Source organism: Uranotaenia lowii, chromosome 3 (assembly GCF_029784155.1).
Source record: "Uranotaenia lowii strain MFRU-FL chromosome 3, ASM2978415v1, whole genome shotgun sequence".
Classification (NCBI taxonomy): domain Eukaryota; kingdom Metazoa; phylum Arthropoda; class Insecta; order Diptera; family Culicidae; genus Uranotaenia; species Uranotaenia lowii.
This window is the reverse complement of record NC_073693.1, coordinates 203,823,220-203,843,766: the sequence shown is the minus strand read 5'-3', so window position 1 is coordinate 203,843,766 and position 20,547 is coordinate 203,823,220. Positions and strand designations below refer to the sequence as shown.

The following is a 20,547-nucleotide window of genomic DNA, read 5'->3' as shown; positions in this document are numbered from 1 at the left end:
AAAAATTATACCAGCGGTTTAGCTCGGACATAAACCACTTGCATGCAATTGAACAGAAAGGTCAGGTTTGTTTTTAATTTTTTGCATTAGGCTGGAGCTATTTACAAAAAAAAATAAAACCTCTTAAGCCTAGTCCACACTCAGCAACTTGAACTGCGATTTCGGTTGCTGAGACTGTTTATGTTTACATCTTGGTTGCTGAATGTCTCCCATACTAGTCGGGAGACTTGAGACGAGCATCTCATCAAATGTAAACAAAAACAAGTCTCAGCAACCGAAATTGCAGTCCAAGTTGCCTAGTGTGGACTAGGCTTTAGAATTAGAAAAATTCATTAACTACCATTTACCATAAAATGAATCAGAGAATATGAATTGCTACTGAAAATTGAATTAACATGTAGTAATCATATTTTCCAGAAGGATAGTAAAGTTAACTTTAAACTTGAGATAAGTGGGTAAATAGTTCGCTAAATAAAACTAACACGAAAATCGACTTAGCCTTACGTCATATGTTTCTTATCAGTGCGGTGTTTTTATGCTGCAGTGCTAGTGTTATTGTACAATTGAAGTGATTCGAGTCAAGCTATTGTAGAAATTTATCATTTCTGGATATCGAGCATGAAGTTTGCAGTTCTAACAAGTAAGAAATACATACGAAAAACTTACTGTTTGTTGAAAAACTTTTAGTTCCTGGTTCAAATGCTCTTCATACAAAAATTTTATATCAACCATCAAGGTCGTCTCTTAACATAGTATCTGATAAGGGGGTACAGTAGTTTGGCTAAGGTAAAAAAAGAATCAAAGAATGCTATTGCTATGCTATACAGCAAGCTATTGAACCTTGAAAATGTATTTCTTTTAATTCAATGCACTAGTTTTCTCTGCGTGTCTGCGTGCTGTAATGTCTTCTGAAACATTTCGGGCGCGTAGCTCACGCCAAACATCAGCCGCTTGAATCGATACAGACCCTTATGTGTGTTGAACGTTGTTATGTCTCGGCAGTCCTCTACCTTCCTCTACGAGCTCCACTTGATAAGATGGCAATGCTGATGTAAGATCCCTTAATATTCTGCAATTTTATTTTCGGCATATCGGTGCAAATGAATATTCTTGGCGAAGAATATCAAAATTGAAAACAGACAGACACCTCCCTGCTACATCCGGAGTTCTGCAAAGGAGCCACCTAGAACGGATTGTGTTTCTCATTTATGTCAATGACGCTTTCCTATTGCTTAACGGACCAAAACTCACCTACGCTGATGTTTTGAAATTTTTTAACGCAATCAAAGTGCTTGAAGATTGCAGAGTTTCTCTGCAAAGACAATTCAGTTTTTTTACTACCTGGTGCAACAACAACTACCTGGCGTTGAACCGCAGTAAATGTTACGTCATAACATTTTCGCGCAAACGGCATCCCATCCTCGCCGATTATTTCCTTTCGGACCATTTAATCACTTGTGTGGACCACATAAAGGATTTAGGTGCGATTCTTGATCAAAAACGTGACTTAAAGACACATATAACTATGAAGTTGATAAAGTCTCCCGATGTTAGGGCTTTATATTCCGCGTGACGAAGGATTTTAGAGACGTGTACAGTAGACTGAGTCGATTTGGGGTCATTTTCGAATTTCTCAAACCCTGGGGTCTCAAAAGCTTCGTTTTGGTCCAAAACTCATCCATGATTTTTTGCAGAATTTTTAAGTAACGTTTACATGAGTAAATTTGGACTTTTAGGTTTGTATGGGAAAATTGAATATTTTGTACTGAAAAATCAACATCATTTTTTTTTCTTCTGTGCAACCGAGCCTGCTTATGGTTTTTGTGCCAATTTATAAATTTCCTACAGGAAATTTTCCGCTGAACAACTTTGTCGAATATCATAACTTCGTATCTTTTTAGACAAAAAAGTTATTAGCTCTTTACCAGGTGTATGTCTTTTGGCATTGATAAGCAAGAAATTCAATTGACACCACTGCTGGGTGCCTAGCGAAGTATTGCAAGACCACTTTTCATGCCATACTTCGTGGGGCACAAGCAGTGGTGTCAATTGAATTCATGATTTATCAATCCAAAAAGACATACACCTGTTAAACAGCTAATAACTTTTTTGTCTAAAAAGATACGAAGTTATGATATTCGACAAGATTGTTCATCGGAAAATTTCCTGTAAGAAATTTATAAATTGGCACAAAAACCATAAGCAGGCTCGGTTGCACAGAAGAAACAAAAATGATGTTGATTTTCCAGTACAAAATATTCAATTTTCCCATACAAACCTAAAAGTTCAAATTTACTCATGTAAACGTTACTTAAAAATTCTGCAAAAAATCATGGATGAGTTTTGGACCAAAACGAAGCTTTTAAGACCCCAGGGTTTGAGAAATTCAAAAATGACTCCAAATCGACTCAGTCTAGTGTACAGCCTGAAAAGCCGCTACTGCAGATTAGTTCGCTCCATTCTGGAGTACGCGTCGGCTGTTTGGAGCCCCTTCTATCAGAATGGCGCTGATCGGATTGAAGCTTTATAACACGACGTTTTATGCGATATTTATTTATCTCCGATATCTTGGCATCGAGAATTGACTGTCCTCCACTTTTGGAATCAGTTAACCTAAGTGTTCGACCCAAAGGACTACGAAACCGAAATTTACAGCTCTACAGTCCTCTTCGTCAGAACAACAACGGCGCTTATAGTGCACTGATTGGCGTTATCAGGACGTTCATGTTGGCATTCGCCAGATTTCGGCGAATGTGAGCAACACACTTCAGGAAGAGCCACCGGATAGATTGCAGTTGGATAACTGAGAACAGCGTGTGTTGAGGAGGAGTGTTGGCATTCGCCCCATTTCAGCGAATGTGAGCAATACACGCAGGTAAAAGTAAAACGCCAAGTGTATGTATAAAAAAGTGTTTATTTGAAATAAAGTCATTCCAGTTTTAACCACAGATCGTGTCGGTTGTTTGTTTCTGTCCTTTCCACTCCGTCCGAAAGTGCTGCCTGCTGATGGCTATCAACAGTTCAACCGTTATTCTGAACACTTTGATTATGATGTATCGATCGATCGAGGAATTTATTCTGAAGAAAAAATTAAATTGCGTTTCGAACAGTGTTAGTTTGTGTAGTCTTTTTATATTTAATTTTAATAGACTTTGCCTTATACAATTAATATTGTGATTGTTGGGAGACGACACAATCATCAACCATCATCATCATCATCAGTGGGGCTCATCGACTGACGAACTGTCAGAAGCCTGATCTTCCTAAAACGGAAGTGATAATAAGAAGCCATAGAAAAGTACTCTTTTATAATTGTCCGCCAAAGTATTAGCACGCTATTTTTATATCCACGTAAATTAATAAAGATTTTAAGTATTTTTGTGTACGACGCGGCCTTTTTAATTACGTATCACAACCGCCGAAGTTCGTAGTAACGCTTTCGCGAATTGCCAAAAAAAACTCGCCGGGAAACCGTTTTTGGACAGATAGTTGTTTGGAGGTTAGGTACCATGCCCGACCCGTTCCAGCATCACCAAACACCGGGGAACAGACGAGTTCCAGTCTGTTGCTCCAGATCCTGTCTGTCAGCAGCTTATGGCAAAACTGTCCGACCAGCGACGCATCGAGCAATTTCGGAGTTGAACAGAGACGAAATAGCTCTCGACTCGCTCTCTAGCAACATCACGGAGTTCACCAAAGATCCGGAACACGGTAACACCTTCGACGCCTGGTTTTCAAGGTACGAGGACCTTTTCGACAAGGACGCCGGGAAGTTGGACGATTCGAGCGAAGGTCAGACTACTCATGCGAAAATTGAACCCGGCCGCACATGATCGGTTCACGAGCTTCATCTTACCGCAGCTTTCGAGGAAGACGGCGAAGACTTTGTTTCCTACTCCTGCAAGGTAAACAAAGCATGCGTGGATGCGAAGATCAGGGAGATGACCGACGAACAATTCAAGTGCTTGATCTTTGTCAGCGGATTGAAGTCGCCTAGAGATTCCGACATCCGTATGCGCTTGATCAACAAGATCACCGACACCGTGGATATTACTCTGCAAAAAGTGGTTGAAGAGTGCAAAAGTTTAGAGAACCTTAAACAGGACAACAGTTTGGTTGAAAAACAACATTCATCAACATCGGTGAACGCAGTTCAACAGCATAGTTTTTCCAAACCAAACTATAAACAACCCTCATCCAAGTCTGCCAACAACCACCCGAAAACCCCCCGCTGGTCATGCGAGGAAATGCATTTCAACCGAGATTGCCCGTACCGAGAGCATCAGTGCCGTGATTGCCGGAAGAAGGGGCACAAGGAAGGGTATTGGTCCTGCCTCCTCAAGAAGACCCCCGGGAAGAAGAATTTTCGACCGAAAAACAAAACAAAGTATGCGGAAGTTCTGATCAACAACTGTCAACTGTCCAGTCCGGTTGCAGATAGATTCGGCGACCGATTTTACTATTATTTCGGACACCAACGGCGGCATTTCTGATGTCCAATCATTGTTCCTTAGACGCGGTACTCTATCGTTTTGACATTGCTGGCAGCAATTTGTGTAGTTGCGGCCAAGGTTACCATGACATCGAGCATATTGTTTGGTCGTGTGAGGTCCATCTTGTCGCCAGAACGAATTTAATAGACTTCCTTAGGGCCCGAGGAAAACCACCTAATGTTCCAGTGAGAGATGTACTAGCTTTGCTAGATTTGGACTACATGTTCGAAATCTACCTTTTTCTAAAAGCTATCGACCTTCGTCTATAATTTCTTTTTTATTTTCATATTTCCCTTTCTATTTTCCTTTCTTCTCTCACAAAGTGTTAAGTTAAGAAAACAATTGTAAACAACCAAAATCGATTTTGGCTCATTAAAGCCTAAAGGTATGAGCCGTTTCAAATAAAGAATTGGTAAAAAACAAAAAAAAAACTGGCGGCAACTCGGACAACCGCTGGGACTAGCACCGTGCGACGCGAGAACAGCTTCCGGAGAACCACTCGATCTCGCTCTGGAGTTCTGGGTCGAGGCACAAATCGGCGACGCGACAAAATCAGGTTTGTGTCGTATTGCTTCTGCTAATCTTAATCTGAATATTTAAGACTCAGATTGGTTAGACCTTTTCGGCTTGTGGGACGTGCCAATAAATGCTTACTACAACCAAGTAAACACGACATCGCAATCACCCAAGCACTTTTGGCAAACGAAATTCCCAAAGGTTTTCACTAAGAGTATGGGCCTGTGTACCAAGGTTAAGGCTCAACTGACGCTAAAGGGCAACCCGAAAGCAGTATTCCGTCCTAAGCGTCCGGTTTCGTACAGCATGCAGGCTGCATTAGAAGACGAACTTCATCTGCTCGAAAGTCTGGGCATCCTCCAAGCGTTCGATCATTCGAAATGGGCGGCACCAATAGTGGCAGTGCTGAAACCGACAGGCAAAATCCGTATATGTGCTAACTTTTCGACGGGTTTGAACGCCGTTCTCGAACCCAATCAGTACCCGTTGCCGCGCCCGGAAGACATCTTCGCTAAAATGTCCGGATGCAAATTCTTCAACCACATCGATTTGTCAGACGCGTATCTGCAGGTCGAGGTGGACCAGCGGGACCAACAATTGCTCACCATCAATACCCATCTCGGATTGTCCGATATACCCGGCTAAGTCCTGGAGCAAAATCGGCTCCAAGTGCGTTCCAGAAAATAATCGACACCATAATTGCCAACTTGGAACTCTGCTGCGGTTATCTCGACTATCTGATTGTAGGTGGACGAACCGTGGAGAAGCACAACCGCAACGTGGACCGTATTTTGGGCAAGCTGGAGGAATTTGGATTCACTGTGCGCATCGAAAAGTGTAATTTCAAAATGCGCCAAGTGAAGTACCTCGGACAGATCTTAGACGGAGATGGTATCCGACCGGAAAAATGCAACAATTGCTTCTATGCCCGCTCCCCACGATGTACCCACTCTTCGTTCTTACCGTGGGGCGGTAAACTACTAAGTCAAGTATGTCCCCGAAATACGCAAGTTACGGTACACAATGGATCAACTGTTGAATTCCGGAACGCTGTGGGAATGGTCCCATGAATATCAACAAGCGTTTAACCGGTTCCGAGAAATTCTTCGATCCCCCCTGGCACTCATGCACTACAATCCAGACCTGGAAATAATCGTGTCGGCGGATGCATCGCAATACGGTATAGGAGCCCAAATCGCACACAAATTGCCAGCAATCTCTAGAATTTCTTCCAATCACATTCAAGGTATCAGTGGGGCTCATCGACTGACGAACTGTCAGATGCCTGATGTTCCTAAAACGGAAGTTATAATAAGAAGCCATAGAATAATACTCTTTTATAATTGTCCGCCAAAGTATTAACACACTATTTTTTATATTCACGTAAAGTAATAAAGTTTTTAAGTATTGTTGTGTACGACGCGGCCTTTTTGATTACGTATCACAACAGGGATCAACATGTGATCCGTTAATATGTTACCAAGGGTAAATAAACAAATCTGTTCACGTACCTCAGTATTGTGGTATCTTGATATTAATCGTCCTTGCGCTCCCACCATACAGACAATATATGAGAGCCAATCTCAACCAAAGATGTTGAAACATCGCTAGCAAAACTGACCCTCCCAGAGTCTAGGCAGCTATCAGGTAAACTGTGCGGGAGCCTGGAATATAACCCCTAAAAGGTAAAATACCGGGATTCCACAAGTATAAGCAAAACTCTTTCGCAACATGAATACTAGGCGGTTTATGTTAAGCGATCAGAAAGAGGTTTTGAGTCCATATTTGTATTTATTTTTGGGGAGATTTGATAGTCTGGATACGTGTCAGTGTACCCCCAAGTGGATTGCAGTGGAGAGAGAATTCTTTGCATTTGGAATGGTAATGATCAAAATTCCATAACTGCTTAACAAATTGCAACAAATAGCACATTTTCAAGCTCTCTGAGCACCGGTTTCTCTCATTTTAACTTAAACCTTCTAATTCTCTCTAACATATTGCCACAAATTACCACAAATTCAATCATTGGCAGCAAAATTTGTTTGATCATTGACGATGATTCTTCGTTTATCTCAGTCCCCTGTATACCCCTCAAGGTGAAGGTCGCCTTTGAGGGCAGCTTGTTCAGCTACTCATCGTTGTGGATGTCTTTTAAAGTAAGCCATTTCCGTGAAGCGAAATTCGTTACCGAATTTCAATTTACACAGACACACCTGTAGTGTTGCCTCCTTCGTGACATATTGCGTCATTGCCCTGGTGACCCCTTTAAAGATCAGTTATTAAATTCTTTCTATATTCGTTGAACTTTGCGTGTTAAAAAATCAAATACATAATCTACAATCAAACTCCCAACTCCCAATAATTCGTGTTTGAACAAAAATAATCCCTTCTTGCAGTCAGCGACACGTGCTTTAATAAGACAGCGACAGATACCAGTGGTCCTCACTTAATCCAACTGATCGCCGAAAAGTTTAATGCAACAGATATCAACTATCAACTTGTTCCAGATGAACTGGACCTTATAAGAGTACGTATTTAGGTTTCATTAACTAATGATAATTTGGTGAGTTAAACATTGTTCATTTTTGACTTTCAGGACTCCCTCGTCAAGTGCTCCGATGAGCTAGGAGTTAATGCAATCTTTACGACAGGAGGAACCGGATTCGCCCCTCGGGATGTCACTCCAGAGGCAACAAAAGCCGTCCTCACAAAAGAAGCTCCGCAGCTTTCACTGGCCATGACACTAACGAGCCTACAGAAAACCAAATTTGCAGTTTTATCTCGTGCAGTCTGTGGAGTACGGAACAAAACGTTGATCGTTAACTTTCCGGGAAGTAAAAAGGCGGTTGAAGAATGCTTTCTATCGATTGTCGACGTTGTGCCTCATTTGCTGCAACTGCTGAACGATGATGTCTCCAAAGTTAAGGAAACGCATAAGAAAGTTCAATCTGGAGCTGGTGAAGGCTCGGTTCATGTTTGTCCACATGCTACTGGCAAAGGTGGAGATGACAGGAACTCTCCGTTTCCGATGATAGAAGTGGACGAGGCTTTGAGGATTATTCTTTCTACGATAGAGAATGTAGCAGAGCCAAGCAAGCAGACAAGTCGGGTCAACATTCCACCCTTCAGAGCATCGATCAAAGATGGATATGCTGTGAAGTCCATCGGTGGTCGAGGAACTAAACATGTTGTAGGAAGTGTTTCTGCTGGCGATGGAATAATAATGAATTCATTCACTCCCGACGAGTGTTACAAAATTAACACTGGTAAGAAACTTGACACTTGAATCTGCATTTTGAAGCATCATACTTTACCTTTGCTTTTTTCTAGGTGGACCTGTTCCCGACCAAGCAGATGCGATTGTTCAAATTGAAGATACCAAACTTATTTCATCGAAAAATGGCAGTGAAGAAGTTGTGGAGATACTGGTTGATCCTACTCCAAATTTGGACATTCGTCCTATCGGAACGGATCTGCAAGTGGGCGAAGAAGTTTTTGAGTACCGTTTCCCATTGAACGCAGCCCAAAAGTCACTGTTGGCATCGATTGGAGAAAAGCCAACCATCAAAAAGTTAAGGATCGCTATCATATCGACAGGGGACGAGCTCGTGCATCCTTATGAATCCGCTGGCGATAGTCTTGTAGAAGGAAAAATATTTGACTCGAACACAACGATGTTGGTTGAACTGCTGAAACAGTTTGGATTTGGCGATGAGCACTGCGAAATCGAGCAATTCGTTGTGAAAGATGAGTAAGTTAACTTGTATTGCTAAAATAAGCGACTAAATATCAATTAAAATATCTTTACTAACACAAACAATTCTAACAAAACATCTTAGGCAGGCAAGTTTCTTGTAAACCTTAAAGGTTTTACGGAAAGATTCCCAAACATCAAACGGGAAGCCACTAACTAACGTCTCGGTGTTGACACAACAGAGTTTCTTCCATGAAAATACTTATAAAGCATGGATCATCCTAAATCTGGACGCACTTTTTATTATACCAAAGCGCTCCTAGCGCCTAGTTCTAAATTTTATCAAACCACATCGGAATAATTTTTTTATTCTTTTTCCTTTAAAGTGCAATAAATAACCTATATTTTGACACTTTGAGTACAAAATATTTTCATTTCGTTTACATAGCTCTGAGATAGACCACTTTTAATGCGTCCAGATTGAGGGTGATCCATGCTTTATAAAAGCTCTACTAATCGTCACATAATGATATTGAATTCCTAGCTCTGGTTCATTTCAAAGTAATGTACATAATTTTTACAGTACTCGATTTGTTGCGTCAATTCTGTTGTACAGCACTTGGGCAGTGGAAAGGAGAGACTTGATTATTAATTATGTGTATGTTGTTATTTGTCTCATCGATTGCTACGATGAGACAAATCTCAATACTCCTCCTCAACATACACATTCGGCGGCTCCTTCCGAAAACGGGACTGCTCCTCTTCAACGCACGCTCCGGACCTCATTCGTCGCATTCATTGCACGACTGTTGCAGCTCAACAACCTTACTTCTGGCTTCCGACTCGACGATCTACCAGTGGCTCCAGCCCATCGATCTTCCAGGATTCCTGGCTCGACGACCTTCCAATTAGCTCCTGGTCCAACGAACTCCATCTGGCTCCGATCCGACGACCTTCTGACTTCTGGTCTCGATTCCCTTGCGCTGCTCGAAGTTTTCTCCTTCGCCTCGACGCCTTTCCTGAGGCATGCGCCTCCCAGGTCTTCCAGCTCGACGACCTCTACTTGGCTTTCCGGTCCGACGACCTTCCATGGTACCGGTTTGACGACCTTCCGTGGTACCCCGCTCGCAAGTCCACCAGTGACTCCTGGTTCGACGAACACCACCTGGTTCTTGACTTGACGACGTTCCATGATACCGACCAGCCTACCTTTCATGGCTTTCTGTTCGACGACCTACCGATGGCTCTGGTCGACGATCGCATTAGTGGTCCCAGCCCTACAACTTTCCATGGCACCGGTCGAACGACCTTGTTTGGTTCCGGCTCGACGCTCGTTTATTGGCCAGACGCCTCACCAATGGCACGACGATCTTCCTCTGGCTCCCGGCTCGCCGACCTTTCTATGGATTCCGGTCATCTCGCAGTGGATTCGGCCCAACGACCTTCCTTGGCACGTGTCCAACGACCACCGTTTTTTCTGGCTTCACGGTCCGACGACCTTCCAGATGGCTCATGGTCCTACAACCTTTCATGGTTCCCGGCTCGTTGACTTTCCTTGGTTTCGGCTCATTGTCCTTCCATTCGGCTTCCTGGCTGAATGACTGTCCACTCTTGATTCCCCCACTTCTCCTTTCCACTAGAGCTGAGCCCATAACCTGTTGTACAGCAAGCACTTGGGCAGTGGATGGAGGTAGGGAAGAATGCTACGATGTGGTAAATTCCTGGCAAAAAAAAGTGGAAGGAGAGACTTGTTTATTAATTATGTGCTTGTTGTTATTTGTCTCATTGATTGCTATGATGAGACAAATCTCATAAAATTCACTAAGTCTGAAACATTTTTTTGGCCATCTTGTAAATCCTGCTCACCAATATTTCTGTTATACTTCCTTCGTTCTGAGTTCATTGATAACGCCAAGCATTCATTCCTATTTTGTAAAAAGTAGTCGTGGCTCCAGAGAGAAATTTCATTTTCTTTATCTCGTGATCGTTTGTCTTACTGAGATTGATCCCTGCAGGGCCCTGGAGGCAGATTTTAAACTCCTTTTTGTGGCTTTTTTTTGCAGCTTTTACAATTTTTGAATGTTTTTACTATACATACACTAGAGTGTTAAATTTGCGGACTGTCAATTGTTGGAAGCAACCAAATTATGTTTACCAGTACAAATAAACTTTTCAGAGATGGTACTAAAATGAATCCAAAAATGTTGCGGTGTGGATGTTTTTTTTTTGCAGTTTTAAACAGCTATGGTTATACTGAGATTGGCTTAAATTTTTACTTGTAAAAAGTTTCAGCTCAATCGACCTTGATATTTTTATAAGTGTGTGTTGGTTAGAGTGCCCCAAATGACCCGACATTTGAAAAAGTTATGCGCTGCAGGCTTAATTTAATCCTAGGCCTAGTACAAGGTCTCATGCCAAATTTGCGCCAGATCGGATCACGGGAAGTGGTCGCTCAACAAGCCTAAAGTTTGTATGAGATTTTGGGACATTTTGTTCGGGAGGAACATGAAAATCCAGTTTTCCATGACTTACTTTGGTCTTCTTGGGGCGATTTCTTTCAAAAACGGTTTTTCTGGAACCTAAACTATGAAAAATATTTCATCGGAAGACTGTATTTTGATTCAAGTTAAGACAAAAAAGTTATTAAGCTCCAAAAAAAATAGTTATCTTTTTTTATGGGTGATATTCATCACTATTAATGAGAGAAACATTAACAGCATTAACAGTGATGAATGCAGCAGTTGAAATGTAGTCACACATTTCACTCGGTTCACCAATCACCCCGTTAGGCATAACGAGCATCCTTATAAACATAAGCTTAAGAGTTTTAATCCACGCATCAATTTTTTCACATTTCATATCTCTCGTAGTCTAAAAAGTGTTCTTTTATAATGATAGAATTTTGCAGATCTTTAAAATGCGATTAAAGGGTAATACGGTCAAAATTTGGTCAATATCAACTTGACGTATTTCTTTCAATTTTGCATTTAAAAAACCTGAACACCCCTCATTTTGAAGGTGTGTGTGTGTAGAATGTTGCTCCTATTTTGATTTTGGAATTCACTCTTCAGTTGTCAAAATGCCGTCCAAGGAACAAGAGCAGCGTATCAAAATTTTGCTTGCGCATCGCGAAAATCCAAGCTACTCGCACGCAAAGCTGGCAAAATCGCTAAAAGTTGCCAAATCAACCGTTACAAATGTAAATAAAGTGTTCGGAAACGTTTGTCGACAGTCAGGAAGTCTGGATCGGGGGGAAATCGAAAACCGGAAGCCGCTGAGACGACAAAGGGAGTTGCCGGTAGTTTCAAGCGAAACCCTAACCTCTCTCTCCGAAATGCCGCAAATAAGCTGGGTGTATCGTCTACAACCGTGCATCGAGCCAAAAAACGAGCCAGATCATCGACTTACGAGAAGGTAGTGACTCCAAATCGCGATGATAAACAAAATACGACGGCCAAAGCGCGATCCCGGAGGCTGTACACGACGATGCTGACGAAGTTTGCTTGCGTGGTAATGGACGACGAAACTGGATTTGGCGGAACCTGAAGAAGACCAAAAAAACTGCTAAGGACGAGCAGCAGTTCAAGGCAAACTGGCTTTCTGCGGCGAAGAAGGTGGACAAGGTGGCTGTACAAAATCTGATGGCAGGGGTTAAGCGTAGGGCCCGGCAACTCGGAATTGGAAAAGCGGAAGCCTAACTGAATATCTTTCCTGAATTTTATACTTATTAAACTTGAAAAAGAAATTTAATTTGATTTTTTAAATAAACGATTCCCTCGATTTACACGCGTTTTCCCTTGACCAAATTTTGACCGTATCACCCTTTATGGTACCCGAAGTTTTGATTTGGAGTTTTGTAGGGAAAAAGGGGAAAATTTGTTCGAAGAATGTCACAGCATGATTTTGGAGATTTTTAACCTTCCTCACCTCTCTGGTAATATAAAGTATGGTGGGGTAAAAGTACGACCTTAGCGGTATCCAAGGATTGAAAAACTCATTCAAACGAGTGACGGAACCTGCATCGCTGCGATTTTTGCTCATAAAAATGCCCTGGAATGCGAATGAGGTGTGAGCGAGAATCTCCTGTTCTCACGAATCAAGCCCAACCAAAACGAAAACACGACCAAGGCTCCTGATCAACGATGCCACATTTTGATCTGTATCATCAGTGTATCTCTTTCTGTTACATTGGGACTCTTATGGGAGAGAATAAGACACACTCATGATACAGATTGTTTTGTGGTATCGCTGCTCCTGATTCCTTTTTGCCTTGCTTCCTTCTCCACACACAAAATCTAGCATCATCCCGACCGTTGCGTAGCAGCGAGCCGATTCATGAAACTTTTTACCAACCCGCTCATGAGACGTGTTAGTAATGGTATTATTCTTGCCCGTGGAAAAATGTTCGTCCCTTTGCAAAGATTGAGCTTGACCAAACACTAACAGCAACAAAGATGACGCCAAGCCGTGTTGGCTGTAAACACGCGTTGGCCAAAAGGATTGGAAAATAAGAAGAACAGTGTGCATACGGCCGGCACATCCAATCCATTTTAGTGATGTTATTATTCTTTTCAGGCAAATATGCCGAGCCAAAAGAATTGTTTTGTTTCTTGCTAGAGCTGTTATTATTGCTTCCAACGAAAGAATGTGCGTCACTTTTTGAAGCTACGAGCTTGAAGGAACATCAATAACATCAACAGCAACAGTGTGCACTTGTGTAGGCCAAGCCAATCTTTAAACGATCGGTACCCGGACGGTACGGACGGTTTGTCTCTGAGAAGGACGAGCTGAAAGATTCCTTTCTATTTTTTTTTTCTTCCTACCTACTTTTTTCTTCTGAATTGGCGTACTTCCTTCCTTATACAGGCAGCAAGCTCGGTATCAAAATTCTCATGAAGCAAATTCGAGTCTCTCGTGATCCCGTTTCTCAGACTCGCTCATGAATGTTTTTTAATACGAGCAGCATAGAAACCGCGTCGTAGAATCGTTTTTGTTGCTGTTCGTGATTGTATTGAACACAAACGAATAGCGAGCCGGTGGCGAAGCATTTTCGTGTGCGTTTCGAGGAGTGAGCGATTTTTATAGTCCTTGGCGGTATCCAATTATTAGAAAATTTTCCAGTTGTTTTTCCAAAAAAAACCAAGAGCAGGATTTGATTCCTTAGAATTTCTAAAACCTTCTAAGACCTTCTAAAAAATACGAAGATAATCGATCGACGCATTTGATAGCAGTAGTCAAAATGCCCAACTGCTATCGACACGTACTCTAACCCCACTTCTGGGGCAAAAGTTCGAATGATGTTGTAAAAGTACGATCATTCAAAATTCCACATTTCTGCCCGAAGTCAAGAGATACATTATTTTATATCTAAAGTAAGATTTTTCAAAATCCCCTACCCCCCTAGTTATATCTTACGTTTTTTTTATTCTTTGAGAAATTGATAAGTTTTTTTTTCAAAAATAGCTTGAACATATTAAAAATGTTACATCCATGCTTCAAAGCATAGGACATTATAAGTAAAATTTAATAACTACATTTGAAAAGCACAATTTATACGAAACACCAGATGAAATGTCATGAACGATTATAGAAAACATTATTTAAAAAATAGCGTGTTCGGGGTTACAAAAATCTATACTACTAGAAGTGTTTTGACGGCATATTGGTTAGAATTGGTTCTCTATTAATTTTAAAGAACAAGCAATTTTTTTATTAATCTAAAGACATTAAAAGATAAATAACATGTAGCATCAAAAATAACCTACAAATAGGTAGTGAAAAAAAATGAAACCTGAGTAATATGGTTTCGTATGGCTGTGACGAATTATCAATGTAACATTCCTTACGTAACTTGTTTTGAAAACATTTTTTTAACGAACTTCAAAAACCTAAAAAATCATTTAACTTTTTTCGAAGTGAGTTTTGAGTCCTACTTTTTATTACACTCAAAATAATTTAGAAATTATTTATACGGGATTTTTCACGTAAACTAAGGTTCTGTGGCATCACATAGCTTCTACAAATGCTTTGTAGTAACTACTGTACTTCCAAATAACTATCACATGAATTTCACGTAAAGTCTATGTGGATGGGTTTGAATACTTTTTTCGCAATTTTCTGAAGCATGTGGCAGTGTTTTCCTATTGGAGAAAGGAATTGTTGTCATTTAGCTAACCTGATTTTGTCTGCATGCGCCAGCTCAGAAGCATTCAGCGTCGGAAGACGAGCAGTACACCACAAAGGACGTCCTGCGGGTCCCAAACACGAGAAATACAAAACCGAGCCTCGGGAGCAAGGTGGTAAGTTTGAATTGTTTTCCCTGTCGAAATTTAATTAAATTTAGGCTGTGGTTTGTGTTTTTTCCAGCTTAAAAAAAAAGCTCAAAGAAATTCGAGAAGACGAGAAAGGGCTGTGAGAAGAAGCCTTAGCACCAAATCGGCCCGGATGGAAGTTTGTTTGTACTGATCCTAACAAGGTAAATTAATTATCAATTTGTTGATTCTTTTTTAATTGTTAAATATTTTCTATTTTTTACATGATTCAACAAACCAACTCGATGGAAAGAAGTTCCAGAATTGTGATTAAATAATGAATTAAAGTGTAGTGACAGTGTAACGAATGAAAGTGAAAATAAATGTTATGTTTGATGAAATTAAATTTGTTTTCTTTTTTTAATACCAGAAATAGAAACAAAAAAAACTTGCATGTGATGTTCATAGAACCAAATTCCTATTAGGGAAGCATTTACTTATTTTATTCGTACAAATTACGTGAAAATCAATTGGATAAAAATTATGTAGTTTTTCACGTAGCAGCAACGTGCAGATTATTTTGGGTGTACCTTTTAAAATGCATACGTTTTTGTTTTCCAATGTTTGCAACCTTCAGACATATTGAAGATTTAAAACATGCTGTTTAAAAATGCAATCACTCAAAAAGGATCACTAAACTTCAAACGAAAAACTTGACAACTTCAATGAAGTTGTGCATTTTGAAATGTCTTAAATTAAGGTTGCCAGCATTTTTCAGCACCCATACGGGCAGGATAAATTTTGGCAATTTTATCTAAACACCTGGCAACACCCGGGCATTAATTTCGAAATTTTCGACCAAAAATCCGGGCAAATTTGTTCAAAACTCAGTAGGTAATTACTCAACAAAAATCAAGAAATAAAACTTGAAATATTTTGTTTCATTAAAATTCATTAGTTTAGTTAATATCGAATTTGAGGCTTCCAAAAATATTTCAAAATGATTTTTACGCATAAATAAAATAAAAGTGCAAAACAATTGGTTTTTTTGTTGTTTGATTTGGCAAATAAAGTGAATAAATCCGGGCTGTTTTCAATTAAATCCGAGCAACCGGGCCGGACCGGACTTTTCCTTAAAATTTGTATTAAATGTCCGGGCAAACCCGGATAAAACCAGGTAATCTGGCAACCTTATCTTAAATTTCTACACCCAAAATAATCTGCACGTAGCGGCTACGTGAAAAACTACATAGTTTTTATACAATTGATTTTTACGAAGATGCTACGGTAGAAACATGTAAACGCGTTGCTATAAGAATCGGCGCATAATGAACATCAAATAAAATTTACGTGAATTTTTAGTAAGTACGACACGATGTGATAATCAAAGATTCGTGAAATTCGTTTAGTATTGAAATGTAATTAATATGGATTCGCTCGTTTCTTTTGTTTTTCTTTTTATGTTCATTTTAAAAAAAACAAGAAGTTTCTTCAAAAAGAACTTTATTCAAAATTTTAATTTTGCACAACACAAACCGAATTTACACCAACACTTAATCACTAAAAAACAGCAACAATTCCCATTCTGTGCCTGGTTCGATTGTGTTATCCTGTAGAAATAAAATAAAAAGTTGAGCAAATAAAAATGAATTTTCTGAATAGTAAATAGGTTTCCTTTACCGGATCAGTCGAATATTCGTTTTCTTATAATTTCTGGAAGGCACTCGAATTTACTTGATCCGTTAGGAAGTCCGCAAACCTAACGCCAATCTTCCGCAAAGGGATGTTTCGTGGTCTGGAAAAATAAAATAATTTCGTTGGTTAAAAATGTTAATTTCACTATGTCCAAATCAACGGTAAATCTATTCGGCCACGAATCCCAAATATTGTGTCAACTTACCTTATAAATAATCCTGAGACAACTGGCAGAAGTAGCAGTTTTCGGTGTAATACTAGCGAAAACAAAACACAACTTTCTCAACTGCTTTTTCCAGAACGAACAAAGTCAGCAGCATGACATTTTCTTATAAAAATTTGAGAAAAAATATTCGAAACCGATTTAAAGCATCCACTTAGATTTTACGTGAAATTCATGAGGCAATTATGTTGAAGTAAATTAGTTATTACGAGGGAGCACTTGAAACACTGTGGTTACTACAAGATTCACTAGAATCGATATGATGCAAACAAATGTTGGTTTATGTGAAAAATCCCGTAAAAATAATTTCTAGATTATTTTGGGTGTACCTTAGAATTCAATGAAACAATTGTCACAACTCTCTAATTAACCTAAAAATAGTTTTCAATAAAAATGTTTTCAAAACATGTTATTTCAAAATATAGAGCTTTCTTTCCTAATAGGACCCAATATTTCAATTAATTGCGACAAAATATTAAATGTTTTCAATATACAACTAGGAAAACTATGAAATCGTTTTACTGACTTTTGTTATTTTGAATGTTTTCATCAATTGATGATGTTTTTGAATTATGTAAGAGTGCAAAATATGATTAGAAGTTGCAACATTAAAGCAGAATTTCAAATCTGTATTTTTTTAACTCAATATGGCCATAACAAATATCAAATTCTTCTTTTGTCACCCCTTCATTTCGATTTTCTGAAAATCTTAACGGGAAGTATAAATAAAGTTGATGGTATTCTATTGATTTTTTTTTAATTCTTCGAAAACTCAAACAGTTGAAAGAGCGGAAAGAGGTATAAGTTTTTTGCATGCCAGTTTTTGGCCAATTTGTTCCGATTTATTGAAAATTTGGATTAATTTTTGTTATGACCTTTTTTTTTTTAGCCTCGCAGAATTGCTCTTAAATGGCATGAAACTGTTTCCTGACTTGATGCTTTTCGAAGTTGTATCCTTCTATGAGAAAGTTATTCTGTCTTTAAACCGGAATTTGGAAACCTGCAATAAGATGCTAATTTTTTTTCAGATATGACGCCCTGAAGCAAAAACTCCAATCACTGACCGGCTCAACAAATTTCATTATAAGCACCGGTGGCGTCTCAATGGGCGATAAAGATTTTGTCAAACCGGTTCTGCAGGATTTGGGTTACGATCTTAAATTCGGACGAATTAACATGAAACCTGGAAAACCATGTACGTTTGCTACAAATGGAGCAACAAAGTTCTTCGGTCTGCCGGGAAATCCAGTTTCGGCATTCGTCACATTTCACCTGTTTGCTCTGCCAGCTCTGAGAAAGTATATTTCGACGTTCAATGGGACGACGATCATGCCAAGCAAACTTCTGCTTCCGAAAATAAGCGTTGAGGTAATTTATTACTATTGAGTCTTCGAACGATGATGGTTTCAATTCATTTTCTTTTCAGCTACTCAATGAAAGTTACAATTTAGATCCACGGCCGGAATACGCTAGAGCTTCAGTTATTTCCAGAGGTGGCAAATTGTTTGCCAAAATCACCGGAGGACAGCTTAGCAGTCGCTTGAAGAGTATCGTCGAAGCTGACGTATTACTGCATCTTCCTGCTCGATCAGCAAATGAAACCTCTATCGTTAGAGGCAAACAAATCACAGCATCAGTCTTGCGAGCCGACTTTATCTCTGGCTATGATTGACCTTTAACGATGAGTGATCGGGGTTTTTCTAGCCGTTGTGGCTCGATTATCAATCTTATATTCATTTCATTTGCATTTTCATACGTGGGTTGGCGGTTTTAGAGTATTTACAGTGCCTTTGAAAATATTTTTAACTTTGAATAAACACACCCAACAACACAGGTCTACAAAAATTACTTTTTTTTTGTGTGGTAAGGCACGTACCAACCAACCGTAATTTATGTTAGTAAATAACTTAATTTATCGGCCCTATCGGTGTCTGTTCTAGTAATAACATCTTAAGAATATGAAAATTTATAGACGGATAGAAAGTTAGAAGAAATGAAAGATGGTGAAAGTGAGCGAGTGGAATTAATTTTAAAAGGATTATCACAATGGAGGTGAATCAACGCGAGTCGAGAGAACACATTCTTTCCAAACATCGGGAATTTCCTGACCAGCCGCACCGGCAGTTGAGATAAACTGTTGAACATTCACCATTCAACCGCCTCCAGAATGTTGAAGCGGTTCCGGGAGCGGTTGACGTTGGACCATGAAAAGGAGCGAGAAGAAAACCGGAACCAGAGAACAAAAAGACGGAGGGAAAGGTAAAGTGAATGATAAAAGAAAATCCCATCGTCTCAAGCCGCGATTTGGCTAAAAAGATCGGCATGTTGCAGAGCTACGTCCAGAATGCAACGAAGAGAGCCGGACTACATACATACAAGGTACAGAACTTCCCAAAACCGCGATGAGCGGCAACAATCGACGGCTAGAACTCGGGCACGAAAGCTTTACGAGAAGATGCTGACCAAATATGGCTGCTGTGTGATGGACGACGAAACGTATATAAAAGCCGACTTTAAGCAAATTCCGGAGTTGAACTTTTTCACCGGCAATAGCAAGTTTGATGTGGATCACAAATTTAAGAAGAAAAAAATGTCGAAAGTCGTTTGTCAGGCCGCTGCTCTTGCGAACTGAGGAGTGCACCTTTCGTGACAAAGGGCACAATAAATGGCGAGATGTACAAATCTGAGTGCCTCGAGGAGCGCCTTTTTGACAAAACTCCGCTATTTTGCCAAGATTTGGCATGATGCCACCATTCTAAAAGTGTCCTGGAGTGGAATAAGGCCAATTCTGCCCATCTGGTTCCAAAGAACATGAGCCCGGGAAGCTGGAAGTGCAAGAAGACCGTCAAAGACGAGAAGGACTTGTTAATAAAATAAAAATTGATGCCCCCATCAAAGTCTTTGACAGTGTCATCCGGTACCCATTTCTCAGTTTTTTTTTCATTTTATTATTATTATTTCTTTAAAAAAATAAATAAATAATTATAATAAAATGAAAAAAAAACTGAGAAATGGGTACCGGATGACACTGTCAAAGACTTTGGAGGGGGCATCAAGCGAAAATGCGTTCAATTTTACACTCAAGGCTTTATCGATTAACTGTTCTTTTGATTTTTGAAGTAAAAATATGTATAAATCTGCCTTGAAATTTTAGTTTGATTTCAAACATCTAAAAAAACGGGCATGACATTTTCGGTATCGCAAGTAGGTATTTCGTGTTCGCCCTTTAGTGTGCTTGTTCCGTTGTCGTGTTACGTTACAGCCAAATTTGTATTTCTTTCTATCGGATGGAACATCCTCCTACCGCCCACTTTCTGGAGCTAAAAAAAGGAGCTACTGAATCAGTGATATTCCTGTCTGCCGGATGTTGCGTCGTTCATCAAAAATACAATAAAACTGTAAACGCTATGTTCGTGCCAGATGCCTCTGCATTTAAGAGTATAAGAGGCAAGCTCTTAACATCAGCGATAGCAATCGCTAGCATAACTGAGCTTTGAAGTATTTAGTGATCGATGATGCTAGTTGAGAATCAATCTCGAGAGAACCCCAAACAAGAAAAAATCTGATCAATTGGTCACCGCGAACAGATTGTTCTTAGCTAAAAAAAAAGTTGATCCTTTTGCTCCAATTAAAATTTCATTTAAAGATGTTTCGGTTAAGGAAGAAATCTTTGCT

The 20,547-nt window shown here is 39.8% G+C and overlaps 1 protein-coding gene across 1 annotated transcript; it reads left to right on the top strand.

Annotated features, from left to right (window-relative positions):
* Window positions 1-506: 506 nt before the first annotated feature.
* On the top strand, window positions 507-19,724 carry LOC129757276 (molybdenum cofactor synthesis protein cinnamon). The gene is made up of 6 exons (XM_055754439.1): window positions 507-640; window positions 7,406-7,536; window positions 7,606-8,275; window positions 8,340-8,760; window positions 17,901-18,240; window positions 18,299-19,724. Exons 1-6 carry the CDS (start codon window positions 619-621, stop codon window positions 18,542-18,544), a joined length of 1,830 nt encoding a protein of 609 aa, XP_055610414.1. The 5' UTR covers window positions 507-618; the 3' UTR covers window positions 18,545-19,724.
* The last annotated feature ends 823 nt before the right edge of the window (window positions 19,725-20,547 follow it).

Bases quoted from the DNA above. Each gene is read 5' to 3' on its own strand.
- LOC129757276 (XM_055754439.1), top strand. From the start codon at position 619: ATGAAGTTTGCAGTTCTAACAA. The intron at 7,537-7,605 runs GTACGTATTTAG...TTTGACTTTCAG, and splicing joins ATGAACTGGACCTTATAAGA to GACTCCCTCGTCAAGTGCTC. The intron at 8,276-8,339 runs GTAAGAAACTTG...GCTTTTTTCTAG, and splicing joins GTGTTACAAAATTAACACTG to GTGGACCTGTTCCCGACCAA.